General features: G+C 37.2%; 1 protein-coding gene across 2 annotated transcripts in view; it reads right to left on the reverse strand.

Annotated features, from left to right (window-relative positions):
* Positions 1–18,067, reverse strand: part of NUP210 (nucleoporin 210) — a 68,505-nt gene that overhangs the window by 42,599 nt on the left and 7,839 nt on the right. For both annotated transcript variants that reach the window (XM_069769849.1, XM_069769848.1), the window contains exons 2-11: positions 15,983–16,119; positions 15,038–15,169; positions 11,471–11,567; positions 8,994–9,144; positions 7,087–7,219; positions 5,977–6,135; positions 5,430–5,498; positions 5,010–5,116; positions 3,762–3,902; positions 2,400–2,537 (exon numbers count right to left, since the gene is read on the reverse strand). In XM_069769849.1, coding sequence (XP_069625950.1) covers positions 2,400–2,537; positions 3,762–3,902; positions 5,010–5,116; positions 5,430–5,498; positions 5,977–6,135; positions 7,087–7,219; positions 8,994–9,144; positions 11,471–11,567; positions 15,038–15,169; positions 15,983–16,119 — 1,264 coding nt within the window. The remainder of the gene's footprint in view (positions 1–2,399; positions 2,538–3,761; positions 3,903–5,009; positions 5,117–5,429; positions 5,499–5,976; positions 6,136–7,086; positions 7,220–8,993; positions 9,145–11,470; positions 11,568–15,037; positions 15,170–15,982; positions 16,120–18,067) is intronic.

Genomic DNA, 18,067 nt, shown 5'->3' on the forward strand with positions numbered 1-18,067 from the left:
AGCAAGTTAAAAAACTCAAAACTTTCACACTCCAAAATAAATTTCAGAGTTCCATCAGAGTAAAGCAAGGGTGAACATAGGAGTAATTGGTTTTTTACATGTACTGTTTTAATTTCTCTAACTTCCTCAGCATTTGCTCTAACTTGTTTCATAATTAAAGTAAAATTGAACAAGATGATAAATCTTGTCTAGAAAGACAGTGTGGAAAATAAAGAAATCTAGATTATGCAGGAGCTTAGCTAATAACTGTTGGGGGGGTGGGGGGTGGTGGGAAATCAAAAGGACAGTCATTTCCCTTTTTCCTTCCCATGAGCATGTGCACAACCTGGTTACAGAAAGAACACCAGACAAAGACAAATGGATAAATAGGTAACAGTGTGTGACAGGAGATACATGGGATGTGGCAAGAAACATCTGAAGAATGTAAAAGTTCAGAATGTTTTAGAAAGATATTTTCAATTAAAACAGGGAAATGAGCAGAAAACATAAAATAGAAACACCCAATTCTTAATAATTCTATGGAGTCACATCTCGTTGCCTTAAAAAACAGATGCATTACTACATTTTTCTCTCTAGCAGTCAGTTTGCTCTGAGGAGAGAAAGGGTAAACCAGCTACTATTTCAGTCTAATCATTATCCACAGCTTGTGGATAGGCTATCCACTATCCACTCCACAAACTGTTACAAGTGACAGTGATACCCTCACTAGAAAAAAAAATAACCTCCACATACTTAACTTCACAAAGATGGCACTTCATTTCTCTAATGCATGGAATGAAGGAAATGTGTCCGCCCCCCCCCCCCTTTTTTTTCCTTTTTTACTTGCAACAGAAGCATCTTATTAGCACAAATATGAAGAAAGCAACCAACAAAAAAACCAGACAGCTGACAAAGTAAAGCCTAAAAGTCATTCTGATACCATCTGGAAGGAGTTACTTTAGCTATAAACAGAATTTGGCTAGATCCAAAAATCCCTTTTAACTTATTTTCAGAAAAAGTCTATTCACCAATTTAAAATAGCCTGACTCAAAAACTATCAAGTAGGAGGCAAACACTAATCTACAGGCAGGAACAACAGTCAAGCTGTGTGCTATTGTAAACAACCACTAGTATTTTTGAATGGGCTGATTGGGACAATTGGACATTTTCAGTAAATGTAAACTAATTTAAATGTTGGGAGAAAAAAAGTTTTTCTGTTTTTAATGAAAAAAATCACAGTAAAGTAAGAATACTGATGTAATTATTGGAGTAACACAAAGGAATGTTCTCTAGTGAGATATTTGATGATATATCCAAGATAAGGTGAGACAAGAATAGAACTGTAAAAGAGTTGGGAAACAGAAAAACACATTTACTTTCCCTTACTGGGAAAACTCTAGCAGAAGTTATGATGAAGTACTGAAAATGCTTATCTGTACTAAGAATTTTTAGCACACTCTGCTGGTGTGGTTGGGTATAGCATGAACTAAACCAATCTAATCCCACAGCAATTAAAAGTACAGATGACAGGACTAGACTCAATGGTGTTAACTTCAGATTTACACTAGGGAATGCAACTTTATCTGTATGGGATTGATTTGTTTACTTCAGACACCACGTGTCCCACTGCCTCTTTTTGTATACTGTTTACCTGAAGACAGACCCAAAACTCAGCACTACTCCATGCTAAAAGGGAGAGGTAGGAACTGTGCAAGAAACACTTGAGGGCAGGATCTGGGTATGATTGGGATAACAGTCCAGGCTGGGGAAGCACAATGTTCTTTCCTCCAGTTGGACTATACTCTGGATACTGGAAGACAAGCCATTTGCTTCATGAAGTGTATGGAAGGATTGGCAGCATGGATGCTAAGACACACATAAGAGGTGTAAGAAAAAAGTCCCTTTGGAAGGGCATACTGTAAATGAAACTGTGGCCTTTGCCTCCCTATAACTTTTTATTACAAGCATGCTGATGTCAAAGGTTGATAGGGCGCTGCTCATTAATCTTGTCATGCCCTTTCTGCAGTCACTTCATACTCCGATTCATACTCCCATACTTCCATCCCTTTACAGTAAATGATAGCCTCTAATTATTACTATTAAGTTTTGTACTTAGGATGTTTTCTGTAATTCCAAACCATTCTGTGCATATGTGTGTGGTGCATCCTTGAGGGAGAGAGGAAGTGAATGAAAGACAAGAGGTAAAAGTTGGTGGGGTTTTTATGTTTGCTGGTTTCTTGTGTGCTTTTTTTAAACTACACATTAATTCCTGCAACTAACACCCAACAAAATTCCTCCAAATAAAGTTTTGGATATCACTGTGCCTGAAGTATCCAAAGTCAACTCTATATAAGTGATTACAGGCCTCACTGCACCTGTTTGAGCAATACTTCCTGCATTTAGATACTTCTTTGGCCTACCTGTATGGTGTACTGGTAGACTCCTGCTTTTGGCTGCCAAGGAAACGTCAAAATGCTGGGTGAAAGAACTATGGGAACATATATTTCAACATCTTGCTGGTTTCGCACTGGAACTGGTAAGGTATGAACACCTCCATCCTACAAAAAGCAACAGCACAGTATTATAAATGGCACCATAGCGCTTCCTAGAATTAATGTTTAATCCTTATATAGACAATTTGTTGAAACCATCTCAGAGAGAAAGGAAAGCAACTATTTAAGGTCACTTATAAACAGTGTTACTTGTGAGCAAATAGTCAGCTCATCGCAGCAAAGTGTGCTATTGTATTAAATGAGTAGTATTACTATGGAGATACAGGTGCCCTTTCACTACTCCTAGTTTTTGAGACCTTGTCTGGAGAACTAATTCAGTAACTCTACACCTGCATTTACTCTTTGCTCATTCCACTCTGCAGCAGGTGAAGATGAAACTCACCCTAAAAGACCCATTCCTCAACCCATCCCAAAATACTGGCCTTTACAACTTTGCTGTAATTGTAATACCATAATCCTCTGGCACAACTTACTGTTTCTTACTGGAGTTCTGAAGGAAAACTTTAACAGCTCTCAGTAGACCTCATTTCATTCAAGAATACCTCTCTGACACAGAGAACGAGTATGGCTTATCATAGACAAGGATCTACTAAATCCTACTCAAGGAATCACTAAATGATTTCACAGCAAATGGGTTGAAGTGTTGAATTTTTCCAAGTTTCAAGCAAAAGCAAATCACTTTCACACCACGTGCCCTAGTTAGCCATACATTCAGCAGCCTGCCCAACTAGCAGAAAGTTAATGAATATTAATTTGAAGAAATTTGCAGGCTGATACTTTTGGCAGATTATCATTCCAGCATTTAACATCACTTACCAAAGGATAGAAAACTTTCCAAATGTAACTGAATGCAGAACAAGGCCAGGGTATGACACTGATGATCCTACCATAATAAATTGTAAAATTCACTCAGAGAATGTGAGAGGACCTTTGCACCAGCACAAGGATACGATATCTGCCCACATAAGTATCTGCCATGAAAAAAAAAATCAGTGCTGTGCACCACTAGTTTAACAGGTGTTTGCCACACTCAGTAGCAAAATCCTGAAGTCTTTATTTAAGCAAGTCTTCTGTTGACTTAATTGACAGTTTTCATGAAGTAAGGATTTTAGAATTTGGTTCTTAATCTTTTTAAACAAAGACAGCTTAGATCCATGTAAGTCTTAGGTTTCCTTTTATTATGTCACTATTAAGTCACTACTGCACAAGTAAATAATTTTTAGGCCTACGTAAAAGCAGTAAAGCAGAAAAGTTATTATAAAAACATACCTGATCTACTACTGATGTCAGTGCAGCATCAATAATGGTCTGACCCTTCTTTATTGCTTTCACATAATGATATGATCCATTCAGAGATGACTTCAGCACCTCAAAATATTCTTTGGACAGCTTTGTATTAATTCTGATATTCTAAAACCAGAACATTAAATAGATATTGCCACAGGTAACTGACATTAATACTGTACAGCCAGCCATAAGCATATCAGCAATGAATCAATGAGAAAACAATTGTTTAATAACAGTTTGAAGGAACTTATCTGAAACTGAGTAAGAATTTTTCTCTGTGAAAGTTTCAGTCTTTCAACAAGATTATATCTTTTAGACACAGCATTAACTCCACAGAAAATATTTACTTTTTAAAATTATCAGCGACATGTAATTTAACATGAAAAGTACCATTATTTATGCCACTAAATAATTCATACTTTACAATAATTTCTTAATTTTGTCATTCTTAAACACAAAAGGGGAAGAACATACAAATATACTGCCCCAACAGCACATTTGTTCTGAGATCTAGCTGAAACTCAGATCTATATCTCAAGAAGCAAATAAGTGCAAATAAAATAACATTTGCATAAATTCAATATTCTGAAAAGCAGTAACTTAATAAAATTGTTCTGCCTGCAAATGAACTAAAGTTTTTCTTCTTTATTTTTTTTTAAAAACAATATATATTTGGTACCTAGAATTTGTCTTATTTAACTACCAAACAGTGAAGTGTTTTAATGCCAGCTAATCATCTAAGCTTTTCCCATAATCAACTGAAAGGAAACGGGTAGCTCCTCAAGAGTGTTATAAGCCTACCTTAAGCCTCATTCTTTAATAGGAAAGATTACTTCTAGATCTGACAATATTATATTTGGGGGAGACTGACGAGATGAAGTACGTATTAGTACTGCTCTCCAGCAGTTACACTGGCTTGCAATTTCCAGTGCAATGCTTATGATACACTTTTGAAGTGCATTGCGCAACTTCTTCCAGTTTTTTTCTACAGCACTTAAGACTCCAGTGGGCACTTTCATGTGGATCACCCAGAGTGCTTTTATAATTAAAAAAAACCAAAACAAAACCAAAAAAACAAACAACAAAACAAAGGGAAAAAAGGAAAAGGTAAGAAATAACATGCTTTGACATCTCCCAACTCAATGTACATAAGAAACTACTCAACTAATTTCAAAGAAAGCCAGGATTTAGGGGACAGACACTCAGAAGCATATCACCATTTCAACTTACTTCAGATAAATACACCTTATTGCTTGATTTATCATACACTTCAATTGTAATTTCATAAAGTCTGCCCGTTTCTAGGACCCATCTGTCACCTGGATGAACTGTAAATCCTAAAAAACAGGAAATATTGAACAGCACAAACCAACAGCCTCTTTACATAATGGATATAAGCATTTTGCTTCTGGTGCCCACGCTCTGAAGATGCACACTCATTGTTTTAAGCTGCTGAATACAGAGATGAAAGAAAATAAATATTTACTACTAAACCTATTTCACATTGAGCTACTTTTATGAATAAAATTACTTTTCTATCAAAAGTAATATGAGAAATGGAAGCGTGTATATACACACAGAAAAACACCAACACAAAAACAAGGCAAGAAATTATATTAAGAAATCAGGAAAATTGCAGCCAGTACCAACCTAAATACCCAGGATTTACAACATAGATAGTGCTGTTTGGTAGTCTGGAAACCCCTTGCATGCGAATACCTGAAGTCTCAGTAAAGGAACAGAAAAGTTTTGACAAAAGTCAAGTAAAGACCAGCTTGTTCCTGGGGCTCCTTGTGCCTCTTTGGATATTTAAAGCTAATTGTACACTGAAAATAAATGTTATCCCCACTACCCTGAAAGACAGTGAGCATTTTAGAGAGATTCCACTAGAGAATATAATGCTCTAAATATAAAAATTAAATAAAGCCCCATCACATTTCCACATTGACTGAGGGGAACAGACATGATTTAATTGATCTTTTGCCAACCTAATTTCTTAGAACATTTCAAGGCATCAGGCAGCTCTGTTGAGACTGAATTCTCAGCAGTGCTGCTTTCTATGGCTCCACCAGATGCTCCTGATTTTCAAGAGTACTGGTACAAATATGGATAATTTTATCTTTTTGTGCTGCAAAAGGTAGAAAGTTTGTCTCCTGCCACGAAGACTGGATGGAAAAGCATCACCTAGGAAGGATACTCTTGTGCCCAAGTACAAGGTTAGTTTGTCCCTGCTGCAGTGCAGTTACAACTGACGTTGCCTGGTCCAACTTGGCAACCGGCCAAGACGGATCTCCCTCAGGACCAAGTACATTGTTCTGTAGCTGCAGTTCATACTGATCAGACGGCATCATTAATTCTGTATATAAAACAAGACAACATATGAAACAATAAAAGCAAGTGTGTCAGTGTTTGGATGCTGCTAATTATTGTTGATTAATTTTTATTGATGCCTAGTGTATACATTAAATCAGAATTTTTAACGTCTTATAGAAATAGCATTTCTGAGATTGTATCAACACACACACACAAAATGAGCTTCCCACCTAACTGTAATTTCTTTGAAGCTACAATTTCCAACTAATATCATCCCACTATTTAAACCTAACATCCAATTCATTCCCAGCTTCAAAATTGGTCAAATTACTTTCTACGAGTTACTGACAATTTCTGCTGCTCCATTCTGCACTACTAGCTGATGTAGTGAGCCTAGTTTACTAGCCTAGTAAAACATGTCTTATCTAGTTTCGAAAACCAGAAAAAAAGAAAAGGAAAAAAAACAGGAAAAAAAAGAAAAGAAAAAAAAACCACCAGAAGGAAAAAAAAAAAAAAGTCAAGTCACTACCAGCACAGGCTCTGTGTAAGCAACAGATGGAATTACAAACTTCCACACTTCTAAATGGACTTAAAGCCAGCTAACTCACACTTGTAGAAGCAGAGCAAATCTATTTGTCAAGAAAACATTTTCTGTTAGAAAATTTACTAATCTAAATTTGGTTTAATTAAGAAAGTCAGACACAGTTTCTTAGTCAATGTGAAATAAATGAGTACATCTACAACAATAGTGTTAGCTCCTATTCTATGTTACCCTTACCTTTATGTCTGAGAAATCTGAAAGAGCATATCCTTTCTAGACACATTTTTTTTGAAAGAAAGAACTAAACAGCTGTATCATCATGTGGTTTAGGAAAACAGTATTAAATATTAACAAAGTAGTTTAAACACAATTAAAAATTTCTCAGCAGTTAAAAATTCACACAAAGCAGAACCCCCCCCGGCCAATCCCCCCCAAAAAAACCCCAGGACAAACCTGTAATCTTCCCTTGCCTTATTTTCTGAACTCTGTACTGAATGTGTGTTCCTACCAGAAGATAAATGTCATATGCTGGATTTAAAAGAATGTTTTCCAAAATAAGCAATCTGACTTCTGCAGGATGTACATGCTGTTGATTGAGGGGGAAAAAAAAGAAAGAGTAACCACATTTAAAGCAGCTCATTTGTTTGAAACAGACCATGCAGCAATAACTTATAAGTGAAAAATATTACTAGTTGTAATTGGCTCTTTATTATCATCTCAAATTTTGTCAGAACAGGGAAATGCAAGGGACAATGAATAGTATAGAGATCTGCTCTGTGCATACTGTGCAAGGCTGAAGAAAAAAAAATCAAGTCTGTATGGACATCATTTTGGTTCAGTTTTCTGGAGAATACAGAAAAAATTGAATCAGATGCATAGCGACTTTTCAGACATCTAGAAATTTATCTTCCCTATTGTAAAACATGCTACCTCCATAAAATATATCCATTATAACTTCACGGAGGAATCTGTATGAAACTCATTGGTCTATTAAATTAGGAATACAACAGATAATTGTATAAATTCTATTACACTTGTTTGAGGTATGTTCACTGAAAACGTGCAGTCTAGTAGTGGTGAAAGATTTAAAGGAACTACTAATGAGAAAGCCATAAAAAATTGCGAATGGAACAATATTATTTCAATTTTACTTACAGTATCAGCTCAAAACTAATTCAGAAAAAGAAATATTAAAACAGAAAACCAACCAAGCTACAAGCATTCAAGAAAAAAAAGTCAGATTGATACCATGTAGAGTAATTATATGCAGCGCAATTAGGTAGAACTGTAACAAAAATACATTTCTTAACACCCACTATTATTTGTGCCACATCACTGTATTACATACGTTTAGATAATATTTTCATAGAACACTTTCTACAGGTATGGGTTAGATAGTCAAGGCAATTCTGCTTTAAGCAAAAACATTAAGTACAACATGTAGTAACACAAATCTGCAAAACCAGACTGCAGATATGAGATGAACTTCAGAAAAAACCCACCATTTTATAGAAGGATTTTTTTTAAGGTGCAGTATTAAGTTGACACTAGCACAATGCCAAGTATTCCTGTAAGCAATAACCCATAAAAACTCTCTCAGGTGTTTGTAAATTCTATTAAGAGAAAAAACAACGCTGTTACCAGAGTTAAATGAAAAAACTCAGTCACCACAAGTTACTAAGAAAGAAACAGCATGGATCTACATAACAGCTGGGAAGACGGCCAATACTGCAGGTTAACACCCTTGTAGCATTGACATTCTGATCCCAAAGCCCCTCCTTGGAGACCAGAATCTAATGAGGTAGATTAGATACTAACAAAGTATTCATATGACACTCATTTCAAGCACAACAGGAAATAAAGGTATATCCAATATAGCAATCCTTGTTCTAGCTATTTATTTATTGAAACAAAGACCTAAAGTGTTGTAGTTGGTTATTTTTAAAAAGAGTTAAAAGGCCAATGCCCTGTCCAGCATGATTCTAGTTATATATATATATATATAATATGAAGGACTATCAGGAATAATAAAATCGTACAGAAGTATCTGAAGTGTATTCCTCTGCCACAGGGCCTTTTGTCAGAGTTACGTTTAGAAATGATCTCTGGCACATGCACCATCCTGGGTTAGGTAACTGCACCAAGGTAAGTGGATCAAACTCCAAGCCTTTCAGGGTGATCAAGAGCAGCACTGTCATCTTGTGTGATATGGGCTACAGAATCAATCCAGTAAGACAGAGATGCAGCACTGATATCCACAATGGGAACAATACAGCAGGGCAAACTTACAGCACTCCTGTAACATTGGACTATAAATAATAATAATTTAAAAAAAAAAAAAAAGAATGTAAGTTTCTTACCTTATAGACGCTTTCCTGTATTCTTGCTTTTAATTTAGAACTCCCTGTTTTCATTCCAGACACCAAAATGGTATCTCCTTGCTTGGCAACTTTTTCCATCTCCAATATATAGGAAGGTGGAATATAAGTGGATTCTAAGAACTTAAGTATACTGAAAGGTGAACCAAAAAGTGAATAGAAAATTGTTTACCAGTCTTTGTAAAGCCACAGAGAAACACCACCAGCATCTATTCCCAGCTATTTCCATTTTTAAGCAAATTTCAGATGTCTGCCTGGGACCAGATATCCAAATTTTACTCATTCTTCAAGATATCTGTAGCTAATTTCTGTGACTGATAAAAGTTTGTTTGAAGCTTGTTTGTGGGCTTTCAAGAGATATCAGACAACTGCACATGTTGTCTATAATGATCCCTCCAGTTTTTACAGTAGGTGTAGACTGCAAAAACTCTCTAGATTATTGTGGAACAACTGATGTGAAAGACCCAAAGCTTATGTTTATAAAAGCAACAGCTTGACAAACCAGAACGTAACTTTGACCTATATGAAGAAGCTAGGATGCATTTAATAAATGACTATAAAAAAAAATAATCTACAAGCAGAATACTTGTAGTAACTGCTAGAAATTTCAGTGAGAGGTGGCAACAGAGAGGAAAGGAATTTGCCACAAATGAGTAAACAACAGGACAGAAACTGAAAGAGGACCACGTTTTAAAGGTTGCCAGCTTCTGCATGCGCGTGATTTGTTTGGCTTTATGTGCACTCTCACAGTAAAATCAGTAAAGCCATACTGAGAACAGTTATGAAAATTAAAATATTTATGACAGTTTATCAATTATTTTGCAAAGCTGTAACACCATTAGAACATTTTTATGTTATCATAGCTGTGCTAACAGTAGAGCATATATCAATATTAGTTTGGTTAAAATCACATCTCTAGCAAATACTTATACCGAAACAAAAAGCTCTGTATGGACTAGGACTTGGATCATAAGTCCCACTGAACAATTAGCACTGTCTGGCTCTCACTGTAGATAGGGGCCATTCACTCATACCTGCAGCTTCAAGTGTATTATCGGCTTAACAGGCTTTCCTCAGGTAATGCTGTGCATTTGTTTCTTTAAGGCTGCAAAACTGGAGTTTGCATTTACCCAGCAGCAGAGAGTCTCGTTTGCTACCCCTACCCCATTTCCAATGTATTTGGAACACAGGTTTGAGGATGGAAGTTAACTGTTAACCATTCTGCTCTCTAAGAGAAGTGGTTTCCCCACATGCCAATCATAGAATCATCATATCAAGAAAGTCAGGCTCTTTAAAGGAACATAGTTTCCTACATTATTTTATGTGCTGCAATCTACCTACATTTTGCTGGCGCCTGTTTACCGAAGTAACTGAAGCCTCTGGTGCACGAGTTTGAATCTATTTCATCTTACAAGCTTACTATATGTCATGCAAGTTTTGACTAAAGATGTACTCAAGAAGTGTTTGTATACTGTTTTGTGAGAAAAAAACATGTTTCATGTGTTCGCAGTCTGGTCAAATTCACATTTATCAGGGAGGCATTTTCTTCTACCAACATTCTCATTGAGCAAACTCAAAATTCACCACAGCCTGGATCTACCATTCACAGTCTGGATTCTATTCCTATCCCTGCCACAGGTGAGCCTTCTGACTTTTGGGCAAGAACTCCACCTCCATTAAATGGAGGGAATATTTCCTTATTATACAGAAACACTGAAAAACACTTATCTCATTAGTGAGTTGAAAAGCACTTTCAAGATCTTTGGATAGAAGTTTCCACAAAATACAGCACTTCTAAATTCCAATTAACTTACTGAGTCAGTACAGATGACAAACCAAGCATCATGGCTTATTTATCAAGCAAGTGCTTTCCATTCATTGCTTTGTCTGAAAGACAATATATTCAATGCCTTCATTGAATGCCTTTCACGGAATTATTTTATCTGGCCTTATGAGCTGCATCTAGCTTACAAGCAGGCACTTGATCTGTTCCAATTTAAAGGTTAGCTACTTTGAAAGCTATTTCAACACCGGAACTAAGTGTTGACTGAAACCTGAAACTCTTCAAGTTCGGAGAGCTCCTTTCTGAAATGAAAGAGGACTTTTTTTCCTTAAGAAAAATAAAAAAATCTCTGCTAAAATCCTGGGATAACAGTCTTACTGATAAATCCTTCCTTTGCACAAGATGTTTTGGGAAGATCAACAGTTGCATCTATTTATTTCTAGTGGTTGCATTAGAGCTACCTGGGATGTTCTTTAATACTATCAGCTGTTAAATTAAACAGGGATGAGAGTGCCCAGGCTGTTGACCAGGCACTTAAAAAACCCCAAAACTTAAACAACTGACCCATAAGCATTACTTTAGGCATCAGTTCAGTAAACTGCCTATGTGGGGAAATATTCATACATATCAAACTTAATGGACACCAGATTTTCGAGAACAAATTAAATGAACTTACCGTAATGCATTGTGGGAATCTGAGAAGCCATCAGCCTCTGTGTCTTTTACTATTGTCCAGTCAAAGACTAACCCTGCCAATGTGCTGAAAGTGTTTCCTAGAAATCAAACAATCAGATTAAAACAAAATTAAATAGCAAGCATATAGTCTTCCTGGAACACAAACTATGACTTTTTCCCCTAGGAAATCTCTCTATCTTATCCCTAAAAGAAGCATTATTGTTATCTAGTTAAAAAAAAAAAAAAAAACCAACCACGATCTACCTTACTTTACTGACTTTGGCAAATTTAAGGTGTTTCTGTTAACTGGCTTCTCTGTTTATATTTTGCAACACCATATGCCACTTCGTTTTTCACAAAGCCCACTAGTGTCCACTGACACAATATGGAGCTGAAATCCCAGTATTTACTGTATTTTAAAATATATTTTCAGTTGTGTTACTCCCTTTGACATTTGTGACTATATTAATAAAGTAAGAATCAACACAAATTTATTTTCAAATTCTTATGCTTAAAGGTTTATGATATTTTTAAGCCACAAAAATGTTTTAAGACAAGTTAACACAAAACACAGCCTATGTTGTTTCTCCCATTTCTGTACAACTTACTGCAGATAGCTCCAAATCCCAAATAAACAGGATTTTAAACATAAAACTCTAAACAAACAAGGCAATATAATTAAAATTGATTGAGACTGGATTATTTAACACACATTCAAGTCTAACTTTCTTTAGTGATGCATGCTTTAGCTTTGCAAAGCTGTATTACACTCTTTTGTTTTGCTCCTATTGAAAACAAGGCTAGTGGAGAAACGCACATTATGGCACTACAGAGAGGCTATGCCTGGACACAGCCAGTGCTGCAGCAAACTGGTAGCAGAAGCATGAAACCGTCCTTACAGCCTCTGAACCACCACTGGGCCTGGCTGTCCTGGCTCCTGTTGGGGTCCCTCACTACGAAGGCAAAGTCAGGTCATCAAAGACAATCCATCATGGGCATTCCCAGACGATACTGTCTTGAATGAGTGAGACCCTGCATCAGCTATATCTGCAGCACAGAGGGCAGCAGCTGTCTCCAGGTTAAGCCTATCAGAGGCAGCACCCAGGGAGGCAGACAGGTAGTACAGCGCTTGTCACGAACTGTATTATGTCTTTGTCCTTCCCTGCAGGATCACACAGCTGTCACAGGAGCTGCAGACCAGCTGTCCTGGCCAGCTGTAACATTACCCTCCCAGGCTCCTCAGATGTCAGTGTAGGCAGCAACTTGTGCTCCTGCTCCACAGCCATAACCCGGCCCAGAGCTGCTCCTCTGTGATGCTTCAGCAGAAAAGCGGCTCTCGCTGGCAAGGCTGGAGCAAACCCCAGTAAACAAGGAGAGCTGTCTTGATGTACTCTGCTCCATCGCTGGGGCAGGAAGCCAGTGTTCCTTGCACACTCATAGCCAACGAAATGCAAACTCACATCTTTAAGTCTTTCTCTTGTTTAACTCGCTTTTGGTTAAGTCATAATAAAATAACTTGAACAAAGTTCAACAGATAAAAGAAAACAATATATAGTATGACTTTTTTTCCCCTCTACATTCTATACTTCATTTGGCCAAAGATCTCCATGATCATCTTCCTCTCTTGCATTAGTAATCTTTGAAAAGAAATAGAGATTGAGGTTATATTTGGAGTGGCTTATTAAAAACATGTACAAAAAGGAACTGACATTAATGTAACTGATTAAAAAATACAGTTTATGAAAAAAATAACTGGACAATATATGGAAGAGAATAAGGAAAGAAACTATTCCTAAAGATACATCGATACTCACAAGAGTAGAATCATCAATATTAATGAATGGTCTGACCCATACCAGATGCAATAATCCGGCAATGTAAGATGCAATAATCACCATCAGCCCAAAACAAATCGCACTTGGTACATCCCTAGGGCCTACTTAACAACTTTACATACCAGGACAAAAGCTATGTCTCTGCAACATTGTGTACATACAAGGGCTGATACAAATCACCTACTCTCTCTCCCTCTCACACAGGCTCCAGTAACAGGCTTGACACCCGTTCTTTGTGCAAGTTTTCAGCAAATCTAACCAAATTTTTCCCAATATTCATTGAACTGGATAATTATTTTATATTGATTTTTTCACCTTCTGAATATTAAAAAAAAAGTATTCAGAAGTCCCGTATTCAATTCTCTGACTTTTCCTGAACAATTATGTCCTTCAATAAACTTGCCACTGCTCTTATTTATTTTTTTTTTAAAGTGTGCCAAGAAAGACCACTGAGAGTCCAATATGTTCAAAGGTCACCCAAGGATGGATCCCAAGGTCATTTGGGTCAAAAGGAACTGATTTTCAAAGCTTTTGAGTGTATCCTGATCCCCTGAACCTAGATGGGGAAGTTTAGCCCTATGGCTTCTAACCAACACCTTGTTTCAGTCATGCAGATTAAACCTTTGTGAGTTTTGAACCCCTGCTCCTGTTCAGACTCCAAATTGGGTGGCTTCCAAGGCAAATTTGTCCATTGAGCATGCCTGAGAGTTTGCAGAAACGCCAAGCCAAGAATCCAGTATTATGCATAGTATAAGAAAACAAAATTACTTTTCATTATTAACATATTGCCATACATAACCTGGCATTCATTGTTTACAAACAAACAAATTTAGAATGGGCTTATCAACTACCCAAAACAAACAATTCAACTTTTTATAGCTGCTTTACATGTCATTTCCTTCCAGCCAAGTAGTAGTCCTAAAAAAATCACTCAGCCTATAAAATCGATTGTTGAAACCAAAGCATGAAATTCTTACCAGCGTCATGGTTCTTTTTCTGATGCTACTGACAGTATGAAAAGCAGAAGTTTTCTGCTTCTATTAAAAAATTATGCATTCAGTCCAAATGCACTGATTTTATGAGCCTAAATGGTACCTCCCCAAAGTGAGGGTTTCTATAATAATTTAGGGATATTAATCCAAGCAATAGGTGGTTGGTCTTCAACATCATCTCTGAACATCTTGTTGGATGCTTGATTGGACTCAGATAAAATGTTGTTTTGCAAAATTCCTTAGACTATCTCAGCTCAAAAGAAAAAAAAGGGAAAAAAAAACCCCAAACCAAAACAGACTACTTCACATTCCTGTGCAGCCTTGCTCAGGCTAGTTAAATCCTGATAGGGCATTTCAACAGGACAAGTGTTGGGACTTTTTCCATTACATTCTTACTCCTGACCTGGAGGTAGAATTGCTAAAAGCTGACACCTTTGTTTTAAATTCTGATTTTTAAAAATACTGTTAGCACTAGAGTTAAGTTTCCTGGGAAAATATGGAAAAAAGGCAAGCAAAGTTTGTTGGAAATCAAGCAGTGTTTGATTTTTCTATTCATGTGGTATGTAGATTTTTACACTTAAACAAAAACAATAGGTTACTGAATGTATTATCCAGAGAACTCCCTTTAAATTACTCAGTTCAGCTTCTAACATTCAATCGTGTCACAAATAAAACCAGTGCAAATATCAGACAATTAAGAGTTTCAATATATATTTTATCTCCTACTAGTAAATCTCTTACCTTCAGAATCCAAAGCCTGAATTTTTAGCTCCAGTGGTGAATCTTCAAGGTAGAGTTCTCTTGTTGTGGACACAATTTGGATGCCATGAATTATATCAACTATAGCATCACAACGAAGCACTTGTCCAGTCGCTTAAAGAGACATCGGAAAGAGCACATAAAATCAGCAACACTGGACATGCTCATGAAGAGCACCAACAAGACAAAATGCACCTCAAATTTAGCCAAGGACACAAGACGCTGAAGGAACTGAAACTAGGTCATGACCTTGACTAAGAAACTCTTGGTCAAATGGTGACTGTGGCTAAGCAAGCAAGAAAAGCAGTTCCCTCCCTCACTGAACTTTAGAATAAATCTTTAAAAATTGTGTTTTCCATCTACACTAACAGTTATAGATGTTGTCTCTGAGTACATATTAGGAGTTTCTACAGTGCAACTGTCAGACACGGCCCATGTTCTAGAGAACTTAATGACTTTTACCCACAGATGATAAACCCCATATACTTCTTCATTTAGTGACAGCAAGATATTTAATTGACCGCAAGACATTTAATTGACCATCCAGTTTTGCCTATCTGCCACTATAGAAACTAACCAGGTATATTGTATAACAGACACAAAGACAACTTCCAGCTTTCTGAATGCAAACCATCTGAATTTGCATCATGTAAAAAGTAGGTACCGAAATTATTTTCAGCCCTCCCCCCCCCCGTTTTTTTTTAAAGAATTACCCATTTTCCTGGATGTATCATTAATATCATTAACACTTATTTGAGGCCTTTAACAAACAGAACATAAAAACCATGCCCATGGAAAGTCTAAAATGACTATGCATATCAATGGAAATTTCTTGTTTTGTTTACTTTTAAATCTCTACTTTGTTTCTGGAGGATGCCAGGATGCCCATAAACAAGTAATGGTGTGCTTAAAAAGGTTAAAACTTACTTATATCTTCAGCAAAGATGATACTTGTCAGACGTGTGGGCTGTGAGGACCGTGCCTGGACAACAGCTTTCTGTGAGCACTGGCGCTCATCCTGATCTGCCAGCTCTATGCTCGCAACCTCTGGCCTCGTGGAGGACCTACAAGATTATTTGGTTGTGTTAGAAGGATTTAAGTTACTGCTAGACAGAAATCAAAGGTCTGGTTTAAAAGCCACCAAAATAATTTACATGAGACATGCTACATGGTCAGGACCTGACTTTTGTAAGAGCTGGATGGCAACAGCTCCTTGAGGATTTCAGCAGAAGTGAGTGCAGGCTGAGGAAAGGCGAAAGCACAGACCAGAAGCCCACCAGAGCCCAGGCAGACAAACACAGCATTCTCTCTACCATGGCACATTCACCACTGAATGTAATTCAGTCAATTCAGAGCTACACCCAGCTACTAAACGAAATTACAAAGCCTTTGCCCTGACTATTTATTAGCTTAGAGGCATGGAACAAGCAAAACCACATACAGAACACTGAAGTAGAAGGTAAAATAATTTTAGCTAAAGCTCCATTTGCCACTTGTAATTGCATTTCCAAAACAAGTTTGACACAAAGTTCTGAAAAAGTTGGAAGTTTTCCATGATGACAGAACATCACAATTACATATGTTTGCTGTGGCAGAGGCACTGAACAAGTAAGAAACAACATTTTAAAATCAGGAATTAAAAAAGAAATTGATTTAGTCTGTTTAGCTGAAGTATGTAACACTGTGTAAAACACGCAAAGTTGTATAATCATCTTTGGTGAAATGTAAGCCTACATGGAATTTTGACCTAAAATTGATGCATCTGTTACTTCCTGCTATGACTTGTATGGCTTTTCTAAACACAACTGCTCCAGGAATGAGCTTGTAGGAACGTGGAGCCCAGTTCTCACCTCCTGTGTGCCAAAAAATGTACAGTGAGAAAAAAAAATTTAGAAGTTATTAAAAACCAAGCCTCTTGAAATTAATTTCAGATAGTAGCAATATACATCTGAGGCCTAAATGTAGAGTGCTCAAAGCAATTAAAACATTCAAGCAGGCCATACCTCTTGCAAATAGTTAAGAACACCACCCCTCTGAACTGGGATCTGCTGCTGACTAACTGTTTTGCAGAACTGGGTCATGGCTGCTTCACACAACCCCTTGGTCATGCTACTCTGCAGAGTAAGCAGAAAGGCAGCCTGCTTGGACTCCAGCTCAGAGTCCAGCACCCTGCTTAAGCTGCTAATGAATTAAGCGCCTGAAGCAGTCATCGCTGTTTGCTCAGGGATCCTGAGTCAAAGCTCTTTCACAAGGGTCCTTTGAAGGATTAAAACAATGAAAGAAAGCACTAATGACAAAGCTGTTCAGGAATTGCTTCTCCCAGATGATGACAGCAGTTCTGATGAAAACATTGCGTTATCCGGTAAATATAGTCTAAACCAGGCACTAGAGCCCCACCTGGTAAAGATGGTGAAACCGGATTGATTTAGACTTTTCTTCTGGAGGATGTTAAAAAATGCCTACCTGTGATCTATGGGAAGAAAAAAATCTTCTAACTCAGCAAGGAGCTGGAGGGGAGCTTCAAACAAAGAACAATATCATACATGCACTTCTCCCCAGATGTAGGTTTTTACCTACTTTTATTACTGGCAGAACCAACCAATCCAAAACAGTGAAGAACAAAGTTTCTTGTTAACTACAGTTGTATCCATTTAAAAAAATAACATATCACAATATGTTCAGTTATCTTAGAGTTAACAGTTGCAGTCCAGGTGAACAGGGACCAATCTGGTTGTAGTCACCGGAATAAAACCACAAATCCTGTCTTCAACCTTAAGCAATGAAAAGCACAATTTTGAAGACAAATCCAATCGTGCAGAACTCCAAGACCTCTTTGGTTCGAAGCAGTTGGTAAGACAGCAAACACTGCATTTCTCACAGAAACAAAAATACATTTGCGTCAGCTCCCTGGTTCCCTACATATGGGCCTCGATTTTATCATACTATACTATCCAAACAAGGAGGCCCCAAAAGCTTGCAATCTGAGGACACAAAACCCCAGTCAGAATACTT

Source organism: Haliaeetus albicilla, chromosome 24 (genome assembly GCF_947461875.1).
Source record: "Haliaeetus albicilla chromosome 24, bHalAlb1.1, whole genome shotgun sequence".
Classification (NCBI taxonomy): Eukaryota; Metazoa; Chordata; class Aves; order Accipitriformes; family Accipitridae; genus Haliaeetus; species Haliaeetus albicilla.